The 22692-nt window shown below is 41.0% G+C and overlaps 1 protein-coding gene across 3 annotated transcripts in view; it reads right to left on the bottom strand.

Annotated features, from left to right (window-relative positions):
- The window catches only part of Ranbp3l (RAN binding protein 3 like), a 49864-nt gene that overhangs the window by 18051 nt on the left and 9121 nt on the right, over positions 1 to 22692 (bottom strand). For 2 of the 3 annotated variants that reach the window (XM_036207358.1, XM_036207356.1), the window contains exons 2-7: positions 6399 to 6457; positions 5391 to 5430; positions 4880 to 4957; positions 4294 to 4368; positions 1956 to 2027; positions 547 to 686 (exon numbers count right to left, since the gene is read on the bottom strand). In XM_036207358.1, coding sequence (XP_036063251.1) covers positions 547 to 686; positions 1956 to 2027; positions 4294 to 4368; positions 4880 to 4957; positions 5391 to 5430; positions 6399 to 6457 — 464 coding nt within the window. The remainder of the gene's footprint in view (positions 1 to 546; positions 687 to 1955; positions 2028 to 4293; positions 4369 to 4879; positions 4958 to 5390; positions 5431 to 6398; positions 6458 to 22692) is intronic. The other variant, XM_036207357.1, reaches the window with a different exon arrangement.

Here is a 22692-nt window from a genome sequence, read left to right as displayed (position 1 = left end):
TGGAATAACTCAAATTCCAGACGCCTAAATTGTGCCCCATTCCTCCAGAGTGTCACAGCCATAGAACATTCCGGAACCCCATGTCTGCATGCCCCAAAAGAGGATCGCCTTAGGGAAGCCTTTCAATGAGTGATTCAGACCCTTCAGTGTTCAGAAGAGAGAATTCTTATCTGTCTCTGGGGGCTGCTAAGCTCCCATACTTCCACCCACGGTTATTCTGCGTATGGAATCTTTGCTGCTGTTATCGGTGAAGAAGTCTGATGTGACCTACACTGGCAAAGCCTCACTATGATGTTGGACAGCTGGGGATACAGAACCCTCTACTCTGTTTTTTGACTAGAGGTTCTGGCCCCTGCTCATTGCTTTCCCGAGTTTCCTACAGCATTCTGGGACTCCTACTGTGCTCACAAGTTCCCACTGCCTGCTGCGCAGCTTTCTCACTTGGGAGCGACAGCAACCACATCATCTGGTTCAGGGAACACTCTCCAATTTAATACCATCACGAAGAGCGTTCCAATGTCACTCCTACCAAAGGGAATTCCTTACCTTGTGCTTGGTATTTTCCTTAGTGTTGCAAGATGTCGAAGCACCATGCCCAGATGTTTTGCTTATGTTTTCGCAGCTTTGAACTTGAGGGGGCTGCAGAATAGCAGGTCTCAAAACATGCTCTGAAGGTCTCACAGGACCTTTAAAGAACAGAATGAAAAGATCAATACCTTTTGGTGAAATACTCCTTTGTCCCTATTTTTAATATGATGCTTTAAAAAAAAAAATCACAATTAAGTTTTTAGAGACTAGTCAAAGTCAATGTAGTCTATGAATTGCCTGCAACTCAGTTCTTACCTAGATTTTACCAAATAAGTGTTTCATTTGATCACATGGCTTGTCTAATCAAATATTTTTATCAAATGTTTTGTCACTCTGCCCTACCTATGTACACCCGACACCACACACACACACACACACACACACACACACACACACACAGCCCCCCCCCACACCCAACACCACACACACACATACACACACACCCAACACCACACACACATACACACCCAACACCACACACACATACACCCACCACACACACACACACACACACACACAGCTCCTCCACACCCGACACCACACACACACACACACACACACACACACATACACACACACACAGCACCCCCTACACCCAACACCACCACACACACACACACACACACACACACACACCCCCCCCCAACACCACACACACATACACCCAACACCACACACACATACACCCAACACCACACACACACACCCAACACCACACACACACACACACACAACACCACACACACACACACACACACACACACACAGCCCCCCCCACACCCAACACCATACACACATACACCCAACACCACACACACATACACACACACACACACATACACACACACACACACACACACACACACACACACACACACACAGGTGGAGGGAAAGAGATTAAAATATGCATAGTAAACAAAACTTCTGGACTGCAGCCAATAGGGTCCTGAGTCTGTTTACTTTTCTCAATTATTTAGAAAAGCTTGACATTTTCTTTGTTTCTCTCTATCTCTTTTCTAAGCATGCCTCCCTTGACACTTCAGCCTTACACCGATATTCTGAGCTTCCTTACTCTTTCGCCAAAGTTTCCCTCCTTGCCATGTGGCTATGTATCCACCTGATCTCTGTAGCAACCTCCATGGCATGGCTGTGCCAACCTCCATGGCGTGGCTGTGCCAACCTCCATGGCATGGCTTTTTACCCCTTCTATTCATCAGGCAGCGGCTGGGGTCCTATAGCTTGCCTGCCCAGTGTTTTTCTTTTAAACTCTAACATAATTTCCCTTGTGCCTCAGATACATTAAACAAACAAACAAATTAATGGTGAGAGGTAGAATTTTGGGGGTTCTTGAAACTGAAGAGTCATACCTTGCTCTACGCTGTTCATGTCAATATTCCTCTGCACCAGACTTGATGTCATAAAAACATTGTTTTTCCTCACTATAAGAAAAAAAAAGCATTAAAAAAAAAAAGCCTTTAAAGTCTGTGACATATTTTACATTTTTGTAGAAAAGTTCTGTTCTGAGATTACCAGTAGATGTCGCTATGGGTACTAACACCACTAGAAAGTTGGGCTCATTGGAGGGCTGGTCCCGTTAAAAATGGGATTGCCAGGTGAGTTTTGCTACCTACTTCTGCTCAATTCTTAAAAGTCTAAAATTAGGCCTTTTATGGAAAAAGGTAATCTTATTTATAATCATTAAATAGATTAGTGCCATTAGAAAATTTGCAAATTGCAAACCCTGCAGTGACAATGAATCTTGTGTGCTTATGTATACGTCTCATGGGATGCTCTGACACTATCAACATCGTCTTCACATCCTCTATCAGTGAGACTTCGGAGAGAATTGAGGATGGCAGCTATGCTGATTGCGTTTGTTTGTTTGTTGTGTTTTTGTTTTCTGTCAACTTGACACAAGCTAGAGCCACTTTGGAAGAGTGAATATCAATTGAGAAAATACCTGCATAAGACAGACCTTTAGGCAAGTCTGTGGGGACATTTTCTTGACTAATGACTGATGTGGGAAGGTCCAGCACACTATGGGCAGTGCCACCCCTGGGGCAAGTGGTCCTGACTGTTGAAGAAGCAAGCCAGGAAGCAGCCTTCCTCCATGGTCTCTGCTTGAGTTCCTGCCCTGACTTCCCTTCATGACAGACTATAAGCTGTAAGGTGAAATAAACCCTCCCCGCTCCTAAGCTGTTTTTCTCAGTGTTTTGTCATAGTAACAACACCCAAACTATGACAACAATGATGCCAGATTGTTTTCCTTTAGGTGTGTTGCTGGGTACGATTGGTCATGGCTGCGACATAGGATTTCTGAACTTTTCAAAGGGAGGGTATTGCCTTGGTACTGCAGTGGCTGGCATCTGACTAACAGATGGCAAGGGACTAGCAATGCTCCTTTAAGGTGTTCTTTGGCACATCATCTCATGGTGTTGGAATGGAATTGCTGCTTTAACCAATCTGGATCTGGTAGTCCTCATTATCTTTATTACTGAAACAAACAACAAATGGACCACATACACTGTGCTGCTTTTCTCATTGCCGTTTATGATTCTGCACAGCATAAAGTAGGAGTGCTGCTTACTGAGGACTGTCCTCCGCCTTGTCTATCCTTTGTGTGTCTGATTTTTAAAAATGAAGTCATTATATAGATCAAATAAAGCTGTCCCTTTGCTTTACACAAAAACAGTGAAGCAGAATGCTTTGCCTCTGGGATTAGCTCCCTCCCCATTTCTCTTATACAGCTTGCCATGTGGGTTCAGAGTCTATTGAACTGAGATGCATCTCTTCTGTGACTGAAAAGTGTCTGATACACTCTTGCTCAATCATGATTGTAATTACTGTTATTAATGTCGATTAATTGTTTGAAAACTCTGCAGTTTGGGGGCAGAGGGCAAACAAAAGGAAATAAGAAGGATAGATAAATGGATGGATGGACGGATGGATGGACAGACAGACAGACAGACAGAGAAACAGAATTTCATAGTGATAAACACTGGAAAATGCAGTTGACTGCTCAGTACAAATAAAAATACCCAGGAATATAAGTCATTGTTTAATGTGAAGGTAGTGCTAACCATTTCATTGTGATAGATATTACATCATAATAAAATTGTTTTACTTGGCAAAGCATTATGATTTTTGAGAAAAGAAAAATAATATTTTAATTAGTGAAATCTCTCACAAAATCATTCTAAGTGTTAGAATATTACTTAAAAGTATGGTTATATTTTGAGTACTATATAAGCTATATGTGTAAACAATACTAAAATTTTTATAAAAAAGCATGCTACTTTTACTTTGTAGATCTACCTTCCACAAAGGCTGTATGACCTATTATGAAGAGCATTCCTAAATTCCTTTGATACAGAAACAAGGTAAAGTAAATTCTTAACTGACTCAGCATATAGTACATCACAGAACTCGTCTTTAAATGTAGGCATCCGTTTATTTCATATACGAAGTCCTAAAACATTCCAAGCTCAACCTTTTGGCAAAAATAAAAGACACATTCACTGTCTGGATTTGTAAAGTTAGTATTCTTCAGATAGTCCTCTGGCATATGTGGCTACAACTTCTCTCTGATTTGTTGCTCACACTATTAGCATCTTATGATGTCTGAGAAAGAAAACTCATCATTGATAAGAATGAGTTTTGTGACATCAAAGTGTCAAGACTGAGGGTCTAGGAGTCCATCCTTACCTGGCCCAGAGGGAGGGAAGGTTGGGACATCAGTGAATGATGAGGACCTCAGGCGCATCTGATTCGAAGCTGCCACTAAAAGCAGATTGCAGATGCAGGTCAGTAATAAGCATGTCTTTCATCTAGTTTGACTAGGATTCTGTTGTTTGGAGAAAAATTTAGATCTCCAATTCAAACAAAACTATTTTTTTATCAATCGAAACAAAGACAGCCTATCATGATCATAAGTTAATTTTATTTCCACTCAACTCAGTAAATATTTCTTGAATACTGACCTTGTATTAGACATTCTTTTAGGTACACAAAATATGCCACTTGTGAACTCATACTGGGTGGAGATATGTGTACATAAATTGCTGCTTTACAAAGCCCAAAGGCAGTAAAGCCCATTAAGCAGAGCAGTACTGGGGTAGGCTGGAGTGCGCATGGGCAAACTATGTTCTCAGTTGGCTCAGATATAGCGTAAGATGAATTTCTTCTGAAAGTGCTGACATGTTCTTATTTCATAGGTGCTCACTTTTAAATGACCAGTTTGAAAACTGCTTAGTAATTTCACATGTAGACTAACAGTCAAAACTATACCTACCTCCTGGAGCCTGAGAATCTGTAGTATGAAGCGTGACAGATGAAGACCGTATCCGCTTTCTGGAGAAACCACTGAATTCTGAAAGAAATTCCATAGGAACGGTAATGTGTTTACAGTAACACATTGCACAGTAGAACCGACCCTTTTGTGTATGTAAGTTATCATTTCACAACGTGATGACTTGTGGAGCCCAGCATTAAATATTAGGGATCCTAAGGCGATTATAACCCTACAGATATATTAACATGGAACAGTTAGAATTGAGGCTTCTGCAGGAAGTTGTATACACGTTCTGAAGTTCTGCTTGGAATCACAGATGCTATTCACTCATGCCCCTGTTCTCAGGAATCTGCCTGTCATCTTTCAAACTAATCCATGTGCACACTTAAAAACAAGGAAAACTATTAGTTTTACAGGGTTGGTACCACAGGCCCAAATGCTGTGCTTTACTGATTTTCTCTGTATAAAGGTTGGGGTTTGGGATTTGGTAACACAGAACGTAATCCATTACCATGCTCTGCCGTTACATCCAGCCTGTCTTCTGCAGGTCTCTGAAAAGACACAAAACTGCCAGTGAACGCTGAGTAGTTGCTATTATTGCATTAATTTCCCACCCTGCCTCTGTATAAGAGAAGTTCAGGAGCCAGAGCTCTGCAGCTCACAAGGATAAAGTGACACACCACAGTTTCACCAAGAACATGTCAACAGAGAAGTCTAGCCCAGTGGTTATACACTTCAGTGACTATAGAATCATTTCTGAAAACTCATTAAAAATGTAGAGTTTTTGAGGCACCTGCTCTCATGATTCTGAAGTGGTTGGTCTAGAGTAAGAATCTGCTCTTTCAACAATGGAATAAAGGTAGTTTATTTTGTGATCAGTTCATTAATGACTGGATGTAAGAATGAATTCTCACAACCATAATAAGATAATGGGTGCTGCTGATCCTCCAAGCCCTATGGTTCCAGGATGATGCTTCAACATCAAATGGACTCCATAAACCCTTTCAGACTAATATTGCGTGCTGGAGTTTTTAGACCCAGTTTTAGGCTCTTTCAATAGCAGGGACCTAAGGAGATCCTCAACCTTCTTAATCTTTTTCTATTTCTTTTTATTTGTTTTGTTTGCTTGTTTGTTTAAGTCACATTTTAAAAGTCACTCCAAATAAGCATATATTTTAGGTAAACCACTTTACCTACAACTTAGAGTTTTCAACCAAATTGATGTCTCTGAGTCCCAACTCCAGAAACATACAGCTAATGGAGAAGGACAAGTTAAAATCATGCAGCTACCATCTTTTAGTCTAACTACCTCCTTAACATATTATTTATCAGCCAGGCGGTGGTGGCACACGCCTTTAATCCCAGCACTTGGGAGCCAGAGGCAAGCGGATCTCTGTGAGTTCGAGGCCAGCCTGGTCTCCAAAGCGAGTTCCAGGAAAGGCGCAAAGGTACACAGAGAAACCCTGTCTTGGGGGGGGGGAAGGTATTATTTATCAAAACCAGAATAGCTTTATCTTACCTTGAAAGTATGTTCTCCTTTCTCAAAAACAAATATTGGTTGAGCAATGACATATTTTTCTGCAAAAGAAAGGAACGTTCAAGAAATCAAAGAACGCTGATGTCTCTAATGCCACCTAAAAATACTTGAAGGTTTTTTTTTTTTTTTTTCATTTTCCTTGCTGTGGTGATTTGAATGATAATAGGCCCCAAAAGACTCATATATTTGAATATCTGGTCCCAAGTTGGTGGAAATGTTTGGGAAGGATTAGGAGTTATATCCTTGTTAGAAGAGATATGTCACAGGAAGTGGGCTTTGAGGTTTCAAACGCCCATGCCAACCCACTGTCTCTCTTTCTCTGCCTGCTGATCAGGATACGAGTTCTCAGCTACTGCTCCAGAGTGATACTTGTCTCTCTGCCATCATGCACTCCACCATGATGACCATGTACTAACCCTCTGAAACTGTTCGGAAGTCTCCAAATAAATATCTGACACATCAGTGTCCATCTTAAAACTCATAGCTGGCCTTGCAAACTTAGTCAGTGTTCTATTGCTGTGAAGAGATCATGACCACTGCAACCCTTATAAAGGAAAGCTTTGAATTGGGGCTTAATTACAGTGTCAGAGGTGTAGTCCATTATTGTCATGGCAGGAAACATGGTGGCATGGAGGCAGACATGGTGCTGGAGAGGTACCTTAGAATTCTACACCTGGATCTGCAGACAACAGGAAGAGACACGGAGCCTGGCTTGGGCCTTTGAAGCCTCATAATCCACCCACCAGTGATACATTTCCTCCAACAAAGCCACACTCCTGATCCTTTCAAATAGCGCACTCCCTGGTGACCAAGCATTCAGATCTAGGAGCCTGTGGGGGCCATTCCCATTCTAACCACCACATTAATTGATGACCATACATTTCATGAGCCTAAGTCAAATAGCAGTTCAAGCAATCTCCTTTTCGCAGTCATTATCAACATACTGTCAGTGCTCTGGTGAACTAATTTGCATCCCTGAGCCTAATAAATAAAGCTCCAGTTGAAGAACTTTGAGAAACTACCACACAATCACACTGTGTAAACATTAACAAAGAAATTCCCTTCCCCATGATTGCATCCTGTGAGATAGTGTCTAAAACTCCACCACACTAACTTTAGTATACCCAGAATAACTTCCTCTTCCATGCCACTGAGGTACACTATTCAGTACTTGTACATGATTTTCCTGCTATCTTCCCTGAAAACCAAATGACTCCCCGCCATGAGGAGAGGTCTCTGCAACACTGGCATTCTTATAACATGAATTTCTGTTAATTCTTGGTTCTTTTATAAAAATAAACTCCATTTCCAGAAATTACATTATATTTGAGCTGTAAGATTCCTTAGTGACTGAAAAGAAATAGTTTCAGACAATGTACCATAGATACAAATTACAAATTAGGATAATAAATGGCACTCTTATGAAGTAGCCTTATGACAGTCATCATTAAAGCAGTGTGATTTCCTCTAGTCCTAGATGAATAATACATTGACATCCCCTCTATCAAAACATACAACTGAAAACATGCAAAATAATCTTCAGTGGTAGGTAGCATTAAGGAGTTTACCACAAAGAGTGCTTATATAATATGGAAGACATATTATAAAGTAAGATGGTCACATTAGTCATTAATTCAGCAAACACTGAGTATAATTTTTTTTTTTTTTTTTTGGCTAGGACTATGCTAGGTGCTAGAGATCCATGAGTATGTTAAAGCTGTGTTAGTGATGGGTACAGCCGCCTTCCCTCCTTGATTATCACACAGTCTTCACACTTTGTTCCAGCTAGGCTCCTCCCCAGTCTATGCAATTGTCTTTTTTCCAAGAACAGACTCTAAGCATTTCTCAGCTCAATGGGTCTGTAGTGGGATGACCCAGGAGGAGAATTGGAAAATAAAACAAAGCCCTTAAAATTTTATTTTAAAATGTAGTATTTTCTCTCTGATAAAGTCATGAAAGAGTCCATCTAATCTACTGAGATGGATTGCAAGGTGATGATGCACAAGGCATTTTCAAGACTCTGGGCTTGTGGTGAGGCAGGACATCAAGATGGAAATAGCAAAGCCGATTCCTTCATCTCATGTTCTGGGAGCAAAAGAAATGGAAATCATATACCCAGAGTCCTACCACCCCCATAAGGAATAAGCCCCAGCACCTAAGTTCATCCACTAGACCCTACCTATAAGGTTTCTACCACCTCCTAGCAGTGCTTCCTTAGGGACCAAGTTTCTAACCTATTGGCAATAGGAAATAACCGGGATCCAAACCACAGCATTGGTATACATCCAGTTGTGCTGGTCTGCCAGCACAAATTATGCTCTAAATGGATGCTATGCACCATCTTCACCACACCAAGGAAAACACATATAAAATAACATCCTTTTTAAAACCTTGCTGATTGACATACACACATGCTCTTCTACTCCCTTTGGAAATCAGAACACACAGCAAAAGAGAGTTTCAAGCCGTTATGAGGTGGCATGAGATATTTAGAAGCTAGGAAACAGAAAGGTAGGTAGTGTCTGATTTAGCAGACCAGGAAAGCTCAACTGAAAGTTCAGGATAGCAGCAGTGGGGAATCAGAAAACAATCTAGTGCGCCATGCCCCCAGGAACACCACGATTCAAATACTGATAGAACTGATAACTTCTAGAAGAAGAGATGAAATTGGGCTCAAGATAGGGAGATCTTGTGTATATTGGCAGCAAAGTAACCCAGCTGTCCTACTCCTAGCCTACCAGACATCCGAGATCTTCACTTTTATCCAGGACACCATCCAAACCCCATGGCAAGAGTTCAGCTCAGTGTTACGTGCATATGCGATGACTCTGCTTTTTAGGATCTTCAAGTGCCATGGCAGTGTTTACAACAAATATACAACTTTTCTGTTATTTTAATACATACCACAATTTCCCTATTCCAAAATATCAGGTGAATTTTTAATTTTTGCCTCTGCTTTCTATTTTCACACATTTAATTGGCACCCAACCTGTTGAATACACCTCTCTCCATTAGAAGTGGCTGGAGTTTTTGTTGATGAGTCGTCTTAGAGGAAGGGATTAGAAAGGATCCACTGAACCAAAAGGAGGGTCTTAAAGGTAGAGAAAAGACCAAGAGTGGAGCAGCTTTAGCCTGAGTCTGAGAGCCTAGAGACCCTCAAGTTTCTGCCGCTTGGCTCCCCACCTAGAAACAGCATTCTGCTCATCGCAACCTGGTAGTTGAGGGAATGCAGAAACTTAATTCTTTGTGCCAGCCAGAACCAAGCTACCCTACCCAAGGCTGGAAAGCCATGTCCACATAAGCCTTGCAGGAAAGAGGGTGGCAGGTGGCCAGCCCTGCCAAATGGGTCACTTCTAATTGCCACCGGGACTGGAATTGTCCCCTTGGACTGCATCCCTGACAGGCTCTGTGTGTTCCTCCCTCTGTCTTTCTGGATCTTCCATGTGTCTGTGCCACATTTTCTTCTCTAAATTTTTCCTCCTCAGGCATTCTTTGTTCTCTAAAGCTTTCCTTTGTGCCCCCATCCTTTTCTGTCACTGTCAAAGCCAGAAGACAGTCCAAGGCCTGTTGTCTTGTTTATTGTTTTTGGTGTTTTTTTTTTTTAATTCTCTCTCTCTCTCTCTCTCTCTCTCTCTCTCTCTCTCTCACTCACTCACTTTCTCTCTCTCTCTCTCTGAACATGTAGCAACACCAGGCTACAAGTTGCATAGAAAACACTCATTAAAACTTGGGTCCCTTCCCCCCTCTGGGTCCTAATATGTCAGCAGTGGACACACCACTTTGTGGTAGCTCTGGTGGAAGTAGGTCACTTCTCAAAATGGCATTTTCTTTTCACTCCCTTCCTTATTCTTACCCTGAGTTTTCTTCTACCTTCTCTCCCACCCCTCAACCCCGTCTCTTAAAACAGTTTAATATCAATAGGGTTCTGTATTCAATCTGTGGCCAGAAGTAGCCTTAGAAATTCTTGCTCCTCAAAATGTAGTCCTTGGGCTGGTGGGTTCAGTGGGTAAAACACTTGCAGCTCAAAGGTCAGAGTTTGTATCCTGAGGACTTACAGCCAGTAATCCCAGCACTCCTGTGACAAGATGGGAGACAGAGACAAGAGACACTTTGGAAGTTTGTGGGTCAGCTAACATGTTGTTTGTGGCAGTGGACAACAAAAGACCCTGGTGGGAGGCAAGAACCAACACCTGGACTTGTCCTCTGACCTCTATGTGCACACATATGCATAACATATTCTACAGATGCATCATATACACATGTGCATACACACACACACACACACACACACACAAAGTGTGGTTGAGATAAACCAGCAGCATTGACCTGAGTTTGTTAGAGATTTGAACTGTCGGTTAAACCCTACACTTTAGACCCTTTCTTGGTGAGTTAGTCATTCAAGAAGTCTTGAAGAACACCAGATTTCAGTCAACCAACATCAAATTCATAAAGAAAGCAGTAGAGACTCTTGAAGTTAGTGAGTAACTAACTCTGTGGGATGTACTGAGAATGTTGACAATTAGTGAGGAAATGATGCTATTCAAACCATATACTATGACTGATTATGATTCCTTGTGAATTCATAGACCATGCTAATCAGTTTAAAAGAAGTCTCTACATTACAGATATTGGGATGTCACCATTGATAGTGAAACTAGTCATTCATCTTTGCATGATTTCCTTTGTGATGTAGAAATTTGTTTACTGTTTTAAAAATATGTCTGGAATCTGCCCATTTTTCATGAAAAAAAACTTAGATGTCATTACATGAGATTATTAAACATTAATTAAAACGTTCATTTTTACACAATTATTCTGGAAACAGGCATTTCACCAAAAGCAATTGTTACAGTTCTGAGTCTTCAAAAGGAATTTGAATCATTTGAAGTCTCAAGTGTGAAAAATGATCACATTTTTAGGAAAAGTAGGCAATCACAGCAAGTGACCTCAATTACTACATGGACCCCCGGAAAGGGTTGGGTTGTTTGTTTGTTTGTTAAAGAAAGAGCATTATTAAAATCTCCTAGGATGTTCTGAGAAACACAAACTTAGCCCCAGAATGTAGAATTGGTGGCAACTTACACTGACATTCTGTAATATTTCTAGCCACACAAAGGGGGATTCTCTGTGAAATGCACACAGAGTTAAATAAACAGCAAATTGTCTGTGGTAATATTTAAGAACATGCCTCTATAGAGGAAGATGGGGGACCACAGCATCTCATATCGTTATGTACTATGACAGTGCACTCTCATGAAGATGGGGGACCACAGCATCTCATATCGTTATGTACTATGACAGTACACTCTCATTTCTATTTTGTGAGATGCTTTGCTCTGGCTTGAAAGCAGAAAACAGGACCCCAGAGTGAATCCGGCAGTCTGCACAGCAGGTTTTCAGCCTGACTCACACAGCACTAGCTCAATGAGTAGGCCCCCTGCAGTGGCTTCAGGCTGGCCATCCCTGCTGAAGTTATGAGCAATTTGTGTATTGTAAATAGCAGCTGATTGGAAAGCATACAGAAATATTCTAAAAAGAGGGGGGGACCCTTTCTTCTGTTGGTCTAATTCTGCAACTTTCAACACTACTTACCATTTTTATTGGAAAAAGTTGTCACCTACCAACTGTAGGAAACTGAACAATTCTTAGTTTGGATTCATATCTGAGGAGTACATACTGGAGAGAGGAAAACAAAGAACACCATTTCTCTTCTTTGACTTGAGTCATTTTTGGAAAAAGAATCATTTTATAATAATATTAAGGGAACTGTATAGGAGAAGGGAGAACTCTCTGTCACACTGACTACAACCAACACCACCCAAAGCCAACCTAACTCGCCCTATTCCCAAACTTGTTTACTCCTCCTGCTGACAGCCTTCAAGGGACCCATCCATGTAAGTTCCAGAGACCCTCAGTCCCTTCCTCGTGGATCTTTATTTTGGTCAAGATACAGACAGAGGCCAATTTCAAAAAACAGAAGCACAGGAATAAAGGGATATCTTATTTGTATAAGAAGCATCAGAGGGTATCCAACACAGACTTGGCTTTGATTCTGGAAATAGAGCAAACCCTTGAAAGTTCTGTGATGTATATGCTTTCACCCTAGCCACCGCTCCAAACTGTAGATTATCTGTGAACCATCTGTGCTCATGGTTGTAGTCAGTGATTATTTGCATTGAGAACCTGAAGATTTGAAACAGATAGCATCAATGGTAGGCCAGGGAGCTAGGGGAAACCAAATGCTACTGTTCTACTAAAGAAATGTAGCGATAAAATGACTTCCAACAGAATTCTGATATATTCATAGGTCAGTGTCTCACTCAGCCATCATCAGAGAAGCTTTCTCCTGCTGCAGATGGAAATAAATACAGAGATACAGAGGCCCACAGCCACAACAGGACAATGTGCAAAGAGTGGAAGGCCTTGGAATACTTGGTCCTAAATGGAATGTCTCCATCAAATCTCTCCCCTCAAGGCTCAGGGAACCCAGTGGAAAAGTAGGTTTTAAGATCCGAAGGGGACAGAGAGTTAGGACCACCGCTCCAGCTGCATGCCCGCACATGCACAGTTCAGGAGCTAAGCAAGGGGTCTTGCGTCTTCTGTCATCTATGGGCTGCATGATTGCACAGATGCTCGGTCATGCAGCTGGAGTGGCGGCAGAATCCTAAGATAGAGGACCCTCAGGAAACAAGGCTTTCTAAAAATAGCAGCATTAGGGCACCTATGAACTCGCAGAAACTGTGGCAGCATGCACGGGGCCTGCACAGGTCTGGGCCTGAAGAGGTCTCACTGCTGAAAAGGGAAGTGAACACAAGCCCACATCCCTAACCCAGAAGCTATCTCCAGTTGATAACTGCTTGCAAATGAAAAGTTACCTTTCTCAAATAGACTCTCACCGGGTATACAAACCACTGTTAAGGCCAGGTCACGTGCCCAGCAGTAAATGACCAGCACAAAATGAAATCAATAGCATTTTTGGAGGTCCTTTGTCTCATGGTGCCTTTTCAGGGCCTTGTATTTTTCCCTTATAGGACCTTTGCATATGTATTATGGTTTCTAGTTTTGTGTTTTTATGGGGTTTCTGTGTGTGTCGGTGTGTGTCTCTGCATCTGTATGTGTTTCTTGAGCTTTTTGGCTCTTTTTCCTCTGTCTGTTTTGTCTTATTCCAGCATCTTTGTTTTTGTTTTATCTAATTTTATTTTATGCTGATTTTTAGGTGCCTGTTTGTATCCTAATGAGAGACAAAAGAAAGATTTGAATGGGAAGGGGAGGATCTGGGGGGAACTGGGGGAGGGAACCATAATCAGAATATATTGTATTTTGTATTTAAAAAAATCTGTTTCCAATCAAAAATACAAAAGCAAAAGAGCCAACAACGAATCACCAAAAAGGAAAAAGTATCCTCATTTCTTTAAGTTTGCTTCCTAATGCTTTTAAAAAAATTATTTTCAATGAATAAATTTGATTTCTCACGGGTATTACAACATACTGCACTGCATGTTTCAAAGTCAAGAGGTTATTCTTTGGCTAATTTCCTTTCTTCCTTCCCTCTTCAAGACAGTAACTGGCATATGAAATGCTTTTGCAAGTCCTGACTTGTCTTGACCTATTTGCCTTTTGGAATGTTTGACTGGATATGACCCCAATGAACACTGAACATTAGACCTTGCTGAGTTCTCTGGCTTCTGCTTTTATGCGTTGGCATAGTACGAAGACTTACGCATTGACATCATACTTTAGCTATTGTAAAACATATTTAAATATATTCATATTTGGCAAATAAATAAATGATTACTAGGAGCCAGAATACATGGATTTTAGAAGTCTATGCTTTGAGAAGACAGGTAATTTGTTATGTGGGTGCTGGAAGGTCATTGCCCCTCGGAGCAGACTTCCTCATCTGTGAAATGGGGATCATAAGACCCACCTCACTGAGTAGTAATGATTAAGGAAGGTTACTGTGTGGTCACTGAGCACAGTGTCTGGCTTCTGAGAGATGAGTTCCAAGTCTCCTAGCTTTCATGTCAGTCCAGTCTGCATCCGGGTTTCCACCGTAAGCTCTCGCGTGATTTGACAGTTGTTTCTGAAGACTGCCATGGCTAGGGTAGAGCGACTCTTTCCTGCTCCCATGGACCTGGACAGGCCTGGTGGGGATGGGGTCCAATGTCGCTTGTGTGTTCCTGCACACTGACTTTTGCCGTGTGAGTTGTGCAAAAGGAGTCTTTTATTTTTATTGTTACGTGTTCAGATTCTGACTCTAAGGAACTGTGTTCCAGAGTGTCTGCAGGTCAATAACACAGTGATCCCAGCACCTGTAAGTCTCATGACAATGTGTTGAGCCACTGGCAAAACAGTAACAAAGGGAAGTATTTCCTTTGACAAGAACATACCCATTTGTCCCTAATTTGAAGGTGCTATTTTGTTATTAAAAAGACCGTTGTATGCTTCTGTGAGAAGGGTGCCTGTAATCATAAAATATGTTTATCAGAGCATATATAGGGCTCTGGAGAGATAATTCCAGAGTGATCTGCCTGCTCTTTCTCTACAGCATTCTCTTGACTGGGCCTGAGGGCTAATAAACATACAGAATGTGTCCCTGGATGTGCTTGGTCAGCCAGTACCATCTGGAAATACATATTTCATTTGACAACATTTGTAAGTCACATATTTTCCCCTCAGAATAGCTCACAGTGTGAAAAAGCTTCCATATGCTGTAAATGGATCCTCACTTTGCTGAGGGAGGAAAGGAGCAGAAATACAATCTAGGTTTCATAGGACATTGAAGATGTATACTGAGCAGGCACATGGGTTCAAAGTGCCTTATTCTTAATGTTAATCTCAACTAATTATGCATTGGTGTTTACCTGTTTAAAATTAAGTGGGTAATTTTGATGCAAAAGTATTTTCTTCATAAGAATTAAATCACTATTCTAAAAGACTACTGGTAGGTTACTATATATTCATGCATTGAATTTCAATAAACTTTATATCCTTCCATTTCAGCAGAGAGATAACACTGTTTTTAAATCCCTTCATAATTCACAAAACACAATCAGGATGAAAATAATGAATGTGACTATCTCCAGTTCCTAAAACCCACCCATCTCTGTCTGAGTCTTTGAGCAAGATAGACTCCCAGCTTCCCCATTTCCATAGGAATAACCAAGTGTTCTACTGTGGTCGGTCCTTGCAGGCCTAGCCAACAAAAAGGAAGCCAACCTGCCATCCAGCTTCACAAACCCAGAAGGCTTCATCCCCTGTCCTCTCGGGGGCACACAGGAAGTCTAGGAACAGTCTGCTCCTTGATGGGAAGGCTCACCTGCCCTCAGACTCCTGGGAGCTGGAAGTAAGCAGGGATAATGTTCTGCTTGCTCTGGATTGTTCTGTACAAATAGCATGCATACTAGGACAGAGTTGGGGCATAAAGGGCAGAGAGCAATCTGTATACTTACTGCAAACACTCCGTTCATCACAATACATAATAATATAGGAAGTAGGAGAACAAATTTCACTCTTAAAATTTATGTGACCTGATGTTTTCTCAGGAAAGTTGAAAATGGCCCTTCAGATGTAATATCTCATGATCATTGGAGTCTCAGAATAAATCAAGCTTGGAGGATTGGAAAAGTCATGCTAATTGCATGACTTTTTAATTTTTTCTAAGTGGTAAAGTCAAAAGTATTGACCACTTTAATGTTTTAAGGACACAAAATGGCATTGACTGCACTCACAACATTGCATAAGGATCGCCATAACCCTATCCCCAGAGCTTCACTCTTATCCTTTACCTTGCATTTAACAGTAAAGCCTCATTCTATACCCCACTCCCCAGCCCTGGAAACCACTGTTCACCTTCTGTCTTTGATATTTCCACATACTTCATAGAAGTGGGAGACTCAATATTTGTCTTTTAAATTCGTCAATATTTGTACTTAAAATTTCTCTCTCTCTCTCTCTCTCTCTCTCTCTCTCTCTCTCTCTCTCTCTCTCTCTCTCTCTCTGTGTGTGTGTGTGTGTGTGTGTGTGTGTGTGTGTGTGTGTGTGTACCACAGTGTACACACAGAGGTCAGAGGACAACTTGGGGGAGTTGGTTCTCTTTTTCCACCATGTGGTTTCCAGAAGGGGAATTTAGGTTGTCAGACTTGGTGGCAAATGCCTTTACCTGCTGAGCCATCTCTCTGACCCTATACCTGTCTTTTTAATCTAACTTATTTCACCTATCATAATGTCTTCATTCATGTAGCAGCAAAGGTTGAATGGTGATCAATTCTCTATCCATCTGTTTATCTACCTATCTACGTATCTATCTATCTTTATGTCTCAGAGGTGATGAAGTACACAGAGAATTTACAACTTTATTTTAGAGGTATAAAATGGCATTAAGTATACTATATTATGTAATACACATTGCATTTTTAATCTTTTTGTTCATAGATGGATATTTAAATCAACATCTCCCTGTTTTCCTCTTCCTCATTTCTTTGATGCATTTGGCTTCATATTTCTAACATCTACATGCCCTCACCAATCTCCCACCTTCTCTTGCCATTTCTACCCCCCTCCCCAACTCTTACACACTCATTGCTTTATCTACATGTTTAATGTTAGAATTATTACATGTCAGGTCTATTTTCTTCTTCTATGTGTTCAGTGTTGGTGACTGAACCTAAGGCCTTAGGCATACTAGGCTAGTGTAACTATTGAGCCACACACTGGTCCCTAATGGCTCTGGTATTTTCAAAGGAAATAAATCTGCAATTACCACATCTTAAATTCTCTGTCACTATGAGGTGGCAGCTCTTACACAGCTGTACCAAGATGTAGTTCTTTGTCCTAACCACTGACCTTGAGCACAGTTTTCAGTTCTAGTTTAAGACTTGTGGTGCATAATGTCAGTGCGACTAAGTGATCTTCGAAACCTTGACACACAGTGACTTGTGGATGCCAAACATTTGAATAAACTATTTAGAAAATAGATTTATTCATTTATTAAGGGTTAATCATATCAAGAACAATAGCATTCTTTTAAGCTTAAGGCTGAGAGAGTGAGAATTGTTCACACAGGGAGGTAGAAGTTTCATGCGTATGCAGAGATGCTTTTGGGATTTGTCTTCATGATTTTTCTGTATCTTTAAATTTGTAGCTACACTTGTTTTCTAAAACTCCCTCCAGACCTTAGTTGTCTCTTCACAATCCAAATAGCCACTCTCCTTGACTAATTTTAGTGTAATTCCTTTCTCAAAAAGGAAAAAAGCAAAAAATAAGTTAACTCTACCCATATTTGAGAATGGAGCACCTTGTAAACAAAGTTGTCTTGTTAAATAAACAGAATTCATAGTCAGTAGTGCTAGTTTATGTTTTGCCTGTGGGCGACTTATTAACATACATACAGACATACATGCACACGAGCATGTACACACACACACACACACACACACACACACAAACACACATCTCTGTCTACAACCACGTTTCTCTACAGATGACTAAAGGATAGCACAGCCAACCCCCAATCAAAATGGTCTACTTCTAACATTTTCAGACTTTTTTCTATTTTTGCTCTTTCTCCTTAAATGGCAATGTCCCTACCCCTTTTAGAAGTGGTGAGCTTTTTGGTTGCATTCTGTGGATTTACCCCACGGTCCTCATGCTTGCTAGGTAAGTACTCTTCCACTTAGATGTGTTTGAAGTCCCCTTTTTTTTTTTTTTTTTCATTTTTCACTTTGAGACAAGATCTCACTAAGTTGCCTGGCTGCCCTTGACAGAAATTGCTCTCAGGCCAGGCCGACTTTGAGCTTGGCGGCTCTTTTGCTTCAGTCCCTGGAGCAGCTTGGATCATAAGCCTGTGTCACCATGCCCACTGTATCCTATCTTCTTGCAAATCATTTTGGAACAGAAGAAGATTTGATGCCAATTACTTCAGCAGGCCATTGTACAGATCCCTGCAGGTCATTGTCCCTGGTTGAAAGTCTAGATCATATTTCTATGACCTTTTGGTTGTCTATGACCATCCCCCGCTGTGAGGTGTCTGATCGCTGGGTAGAAGGAATGCAGCTCTACAATGAATAAAATTTTTAGTGCATTTTAAATCCTGACTTTTGGGTATTTTGCTAGATTTGCCCATCGACTTCATTAAAAAACAACTGGGGTGTGAAACTTCCTTTGCCAAAATGTTGATTAAATTTTCAAGTCAAAGTTAATGATTTAATACAATAGCTGACCCAACATTTGAAACATAGTCTCCTGTTTGAATTGAAAAAGAAAGCCGGGCCTGGGACTGTAGCTCTGGAGTAGAGAGAGCACTTGCCTAACATGTGTGTGACTCTGGGTTCAATCTTTAGCCCTGTCAAAAACAAAAGGTGAATTACAATAATGACCATTATTTAGCCCCTTTTCAATTTGTAGCTTCGAATAACCAACAACCTAAACCATTTCTCTCAAGCCATTTCAGCTTAGTTTATTTAAAAAAAAAAATAGTGCACTACATTACTTAATACTTCATAAGATGTGAAAGACATGGGTTCTCAGCACTAGACAAAACTGCTAGCCTGGCAGATGGGTTGCTAGTGTAGGGCCCATAGCTTGCACTCATACAGCTACATTTTCTTACTGGTTTTGTTTAGACTAAAAATTACCCCCCTGATATTTATTAGATGTGGCTCAAAATCCATATAGAATTCAACTGGTGATTTAGTAACGGCCTATTTGAAGCAACCAAACCACTAACCAGTCACCAGGGCAGCTCTTTCACAAATTTACCTGAGTATCTAACAGCTCAGTCAACCCAGACTCAGGCCTGACTCGAGGTTATCTTAGCTACCTTTTGTAATGAAGGAAAGACATGAAGTGCTTAGTGGTGTCTGGCATCTTAACAAATGTTCCATAAACACGATTTGCTTCTAAGTGCTATGTTAATGCTGTGGTATGGTCTAAGATACAAGCCTACTTCTCTGCTCTCAAAAAGCTTGTCAAACATCAGTTACTTCATGTGGTTGTCCTCAGACCACAGGCTCTTGTAAGTCCCTGTTAGAAAGTATCACCCTCACATAAGACAGAACAGAAAATAAGGGTTGCAGTTGGATTAGGACCATCTTCCCTAGCCCCACTGTGGCAGCACACATGTATGTGGGCTGTAGGTATGTCGAGGTCTTGCCTCTTCATCCCATGGGGCCAGCCGCCAGACTCTACCGCTGAGAGCTATGTATACTTTATTAATATATATTTGCCTGATTGCAGAACCCATGAGAATGCATTTTCCCCTATCACAGTCACAACTGGCTGAAGAAGACATGAGCAAAGGTTTATGTTTTACACATGAAGGCTAGCCAAAATTCACCACCTTTGTTGGTATCTGCTGACTTACTGGGGTATTTGTGCCCAGGGGCTGTTTCCAACATCAGGAAACTCTCACTACTAACTCCTCTCTTATGTATCTCAATATCAAAAAAATATCAAAAAGTTACTGTAGTTAGCAAAAGAAATACATTTTTAGTGAAATTATTGGCATTCGAGAACCTTGGATTATCTAAAATATTTTAGGAGTGCCTCCTAGTCTTCCACAAATGGATATAAGGATCTGGCATGGCACACAGTCTGTACTCAAGTTCAATGTTCAGTGTCCAGTGTTTTTTACTGAAGGTCCAGTGTCCATTAGTGAACAGAAGAATTCCTAGCTACTAACTGAGTACACAGAACACTGTCTGCAGAATGCTGTTTCATCTAAGCAAACTTGGTAGAAAAGATGTAATCAGATTACAAAAAGCAAAGAAAGTTTGGAACATCATGTTAACTATTTCATGCTTGTTTGCACATAAATATTTGCTTAATAAGTGCCTGTCCACTCAAAAGAGCTTGACCTAAGACCTACGTTTTTAAACACAACAATGCAATTGTCAGGATGTGGTGATATCGTGTTCCCCAAAATATTGTGCACCCTAATAAACTTATCTGGGGTCAGAGAACAGAACAGCCACTAGATACAGAGGCCAGAAAATGGTGGCCTTTAATCCTAGCATTCCTAAGGCAGAGACCCATCCGGATCTCTGTGAGTTTAAAGCCACACTGGAAACAGCCAGGCATGGTGACTCATGCCTTTATTCCTAGGAAGTGATGACAGAAAGCAGAAAGGTATATAAGGCGTGAAAACCAGAAACTAGAAGTTTTTGGTGGTTAAGCTTTTAGGCTTTTGAGCAGCAGTTCAGCTGAGATTCATTCTGGATGAGGACTCAGGCTTCCAGTCTAAGGAAACAGGATCAGCTGAGAAGTTGGCCAGGTGAGGTTAGCTGTGGCCTGTTCTGTCTTTCTGATCTTCCAATGTTCACTATAATACTTGGCTCCTGGTTTGTTTTATTAATAAGACTCTAAGATTCATGCTACATCAGGGCATAACAATTTTTACCCCATCTCTAACTTTTTGGTGGTTACCTCTCCACAAAAAATGCCAAAGCTATAAATGACCAAAAAGCCCAAATTAGTATGTAGTCACTCCCATCTCATGCAGAGTCAAAACCAAAGATCTTATATAAGTGCTCTCCATCCCTTCTCTCAGCTCTTGCTGGATCCTTAACACTCACCTAACCTGACTTAGGCTTCTTTTGGTCCTTCCAAAGCACCCAGTGACCCATGGCACCCACAAACAGCAGATGAGAACATGTTAGAAAGGAAAATTCTCAGCCCCATAAATCCCTACAGACATTCTACTTGGAAAGCCACCACTTAGAAACTTCCAGCAACTGTGCTCATTTGATGGTTGGTGGGTTAGTTTTTAAGATAAAGTCTTGCCTTGTAGCCCAGACTAGCCTGGAATTTGCAAGCCTGCCTCTGGTTCTCAAGTGCTAGGTGCAACCCCAAGTTTGGGAACCACCAACTGACACGCTGTTATATAACAGCCCCTCAAGTTATTCTCCAACATCGTTGTGAATATTCTGTTTTGATTTTATGGTTTTAATCCTGCACTATGCTTAATTTATAATAAGAATTTATCATAGGTGAGTAGATAGGTCATCCCTTGTACTCGAAGGGAACCATGTAGTGACATCGCACCAAAGCAAGCGAGTCAAGAACGAGAATCACACGCAGAGTCTAACTCATGGGCCTCCTTACCTGTGCTTTTGCACCAAAGTAAACCCGGAGGGCTGTGCCCCCAGTGTTGCACAGCTTTCTCCCTCATGTCCTGCAGGTCTCTCTGCACATTCCTCTTTCCTAATGAGGCCTGGCTGATTTCTTAATGAGCACCCTCCACAATGACACTCCCATTCCTTGCTATTCAAGTTTTCTCTGTCTGTAGTATAACCACTTTCACTATATATTTTATTTCTTTTCTTTATTCTTCAGCCTGTTAGAAAGTGGTGTCGCGTGGACAGGAAGTTCTGAGAGCTTTGCTCTCTAGAACCTTAACACGGTACTTCATGCCAGAGGTTCAGAAAACATCTGTTTAACAGAATGAATGGATCACTTCCTGAGTTTAAGCAAGAGGAAGAAGTTGAGAGGGAGGAGGGAAGTTCATGAAATAATCCATTTTTGCTGTTTTCTACAAGAATGTTTATGAGATACCATGGGTTTAACAAAAACAAAAACAAAAACAAAAACAAAATAAAACAAACAAACAAAAAAAACCAACCTGAATTTTGAAGAAACTTCAGAGAAGCCATTGACTCTAAACGATGTTCAATGCCAGACAGGGGCCTAAAAAAACAAAATGCTAAGGTCTCTCCCTAGCTATTTTTGGAGGGTTCAGGGGATCAAATTTAATGCTTTGTTCATGCTTATCACACAATCCACCACTAATCTCTACCTCCAGCCCAAGCTGTGAGACAGTGATTTTTATCGTATTTCAATTTATCTGTCTTAAGCTCATTAATTTGCTAATTTTATGTCACCGTGATATTAATATAGGAGCTCTCAGCTCAGAGATAATTTAAACCACAAAGTAGTGCTAATTATTAAGCTCATAGAGGCTAATGACTCACATTTCATACTGAAGGCTGGCTAGTTCCTGAGCCCAGTTATGGCCCCATTGCCAATAGGCCACTGTTATGTTCTTGCTTCTTTGACAAGTAGTTAAAATTCACCAAGACACTCCAGTCCCTTCATTATCTGCTGAAGCGGCCAAAAGAGGCCTGGAGGCAACTTAAGAGAGCTAAGCCTCCCAAGCAATCTCACACTTAAGAACACAGAAGGATAAATCACATACAATAAAATTCATGGGTAAGTTTTGAGAACTGTATGTATATCCTCAAGTCACCAAATCTCCATCCTGATGTAAGACAAGTCCACT

The sequence above is a fragment of the Onychomys torridus genome, chromosome 15 (genome assembly GCF_903995425.1).
Source record: "Onychomys torridus chromosome 15, mOncTor1.1, whole genome shotgun sequence".
Lineage (NCBI taxonomy): Eukaryota > Metazoa > Chordata > Mammalia > Rodentia > Cricetidae > Onychomys > Onychomys torridus.
Note: the sequence above shows the minus strand (reverse complement) of the source record. Positions and strands in the feature narration are given on the sequence as shown.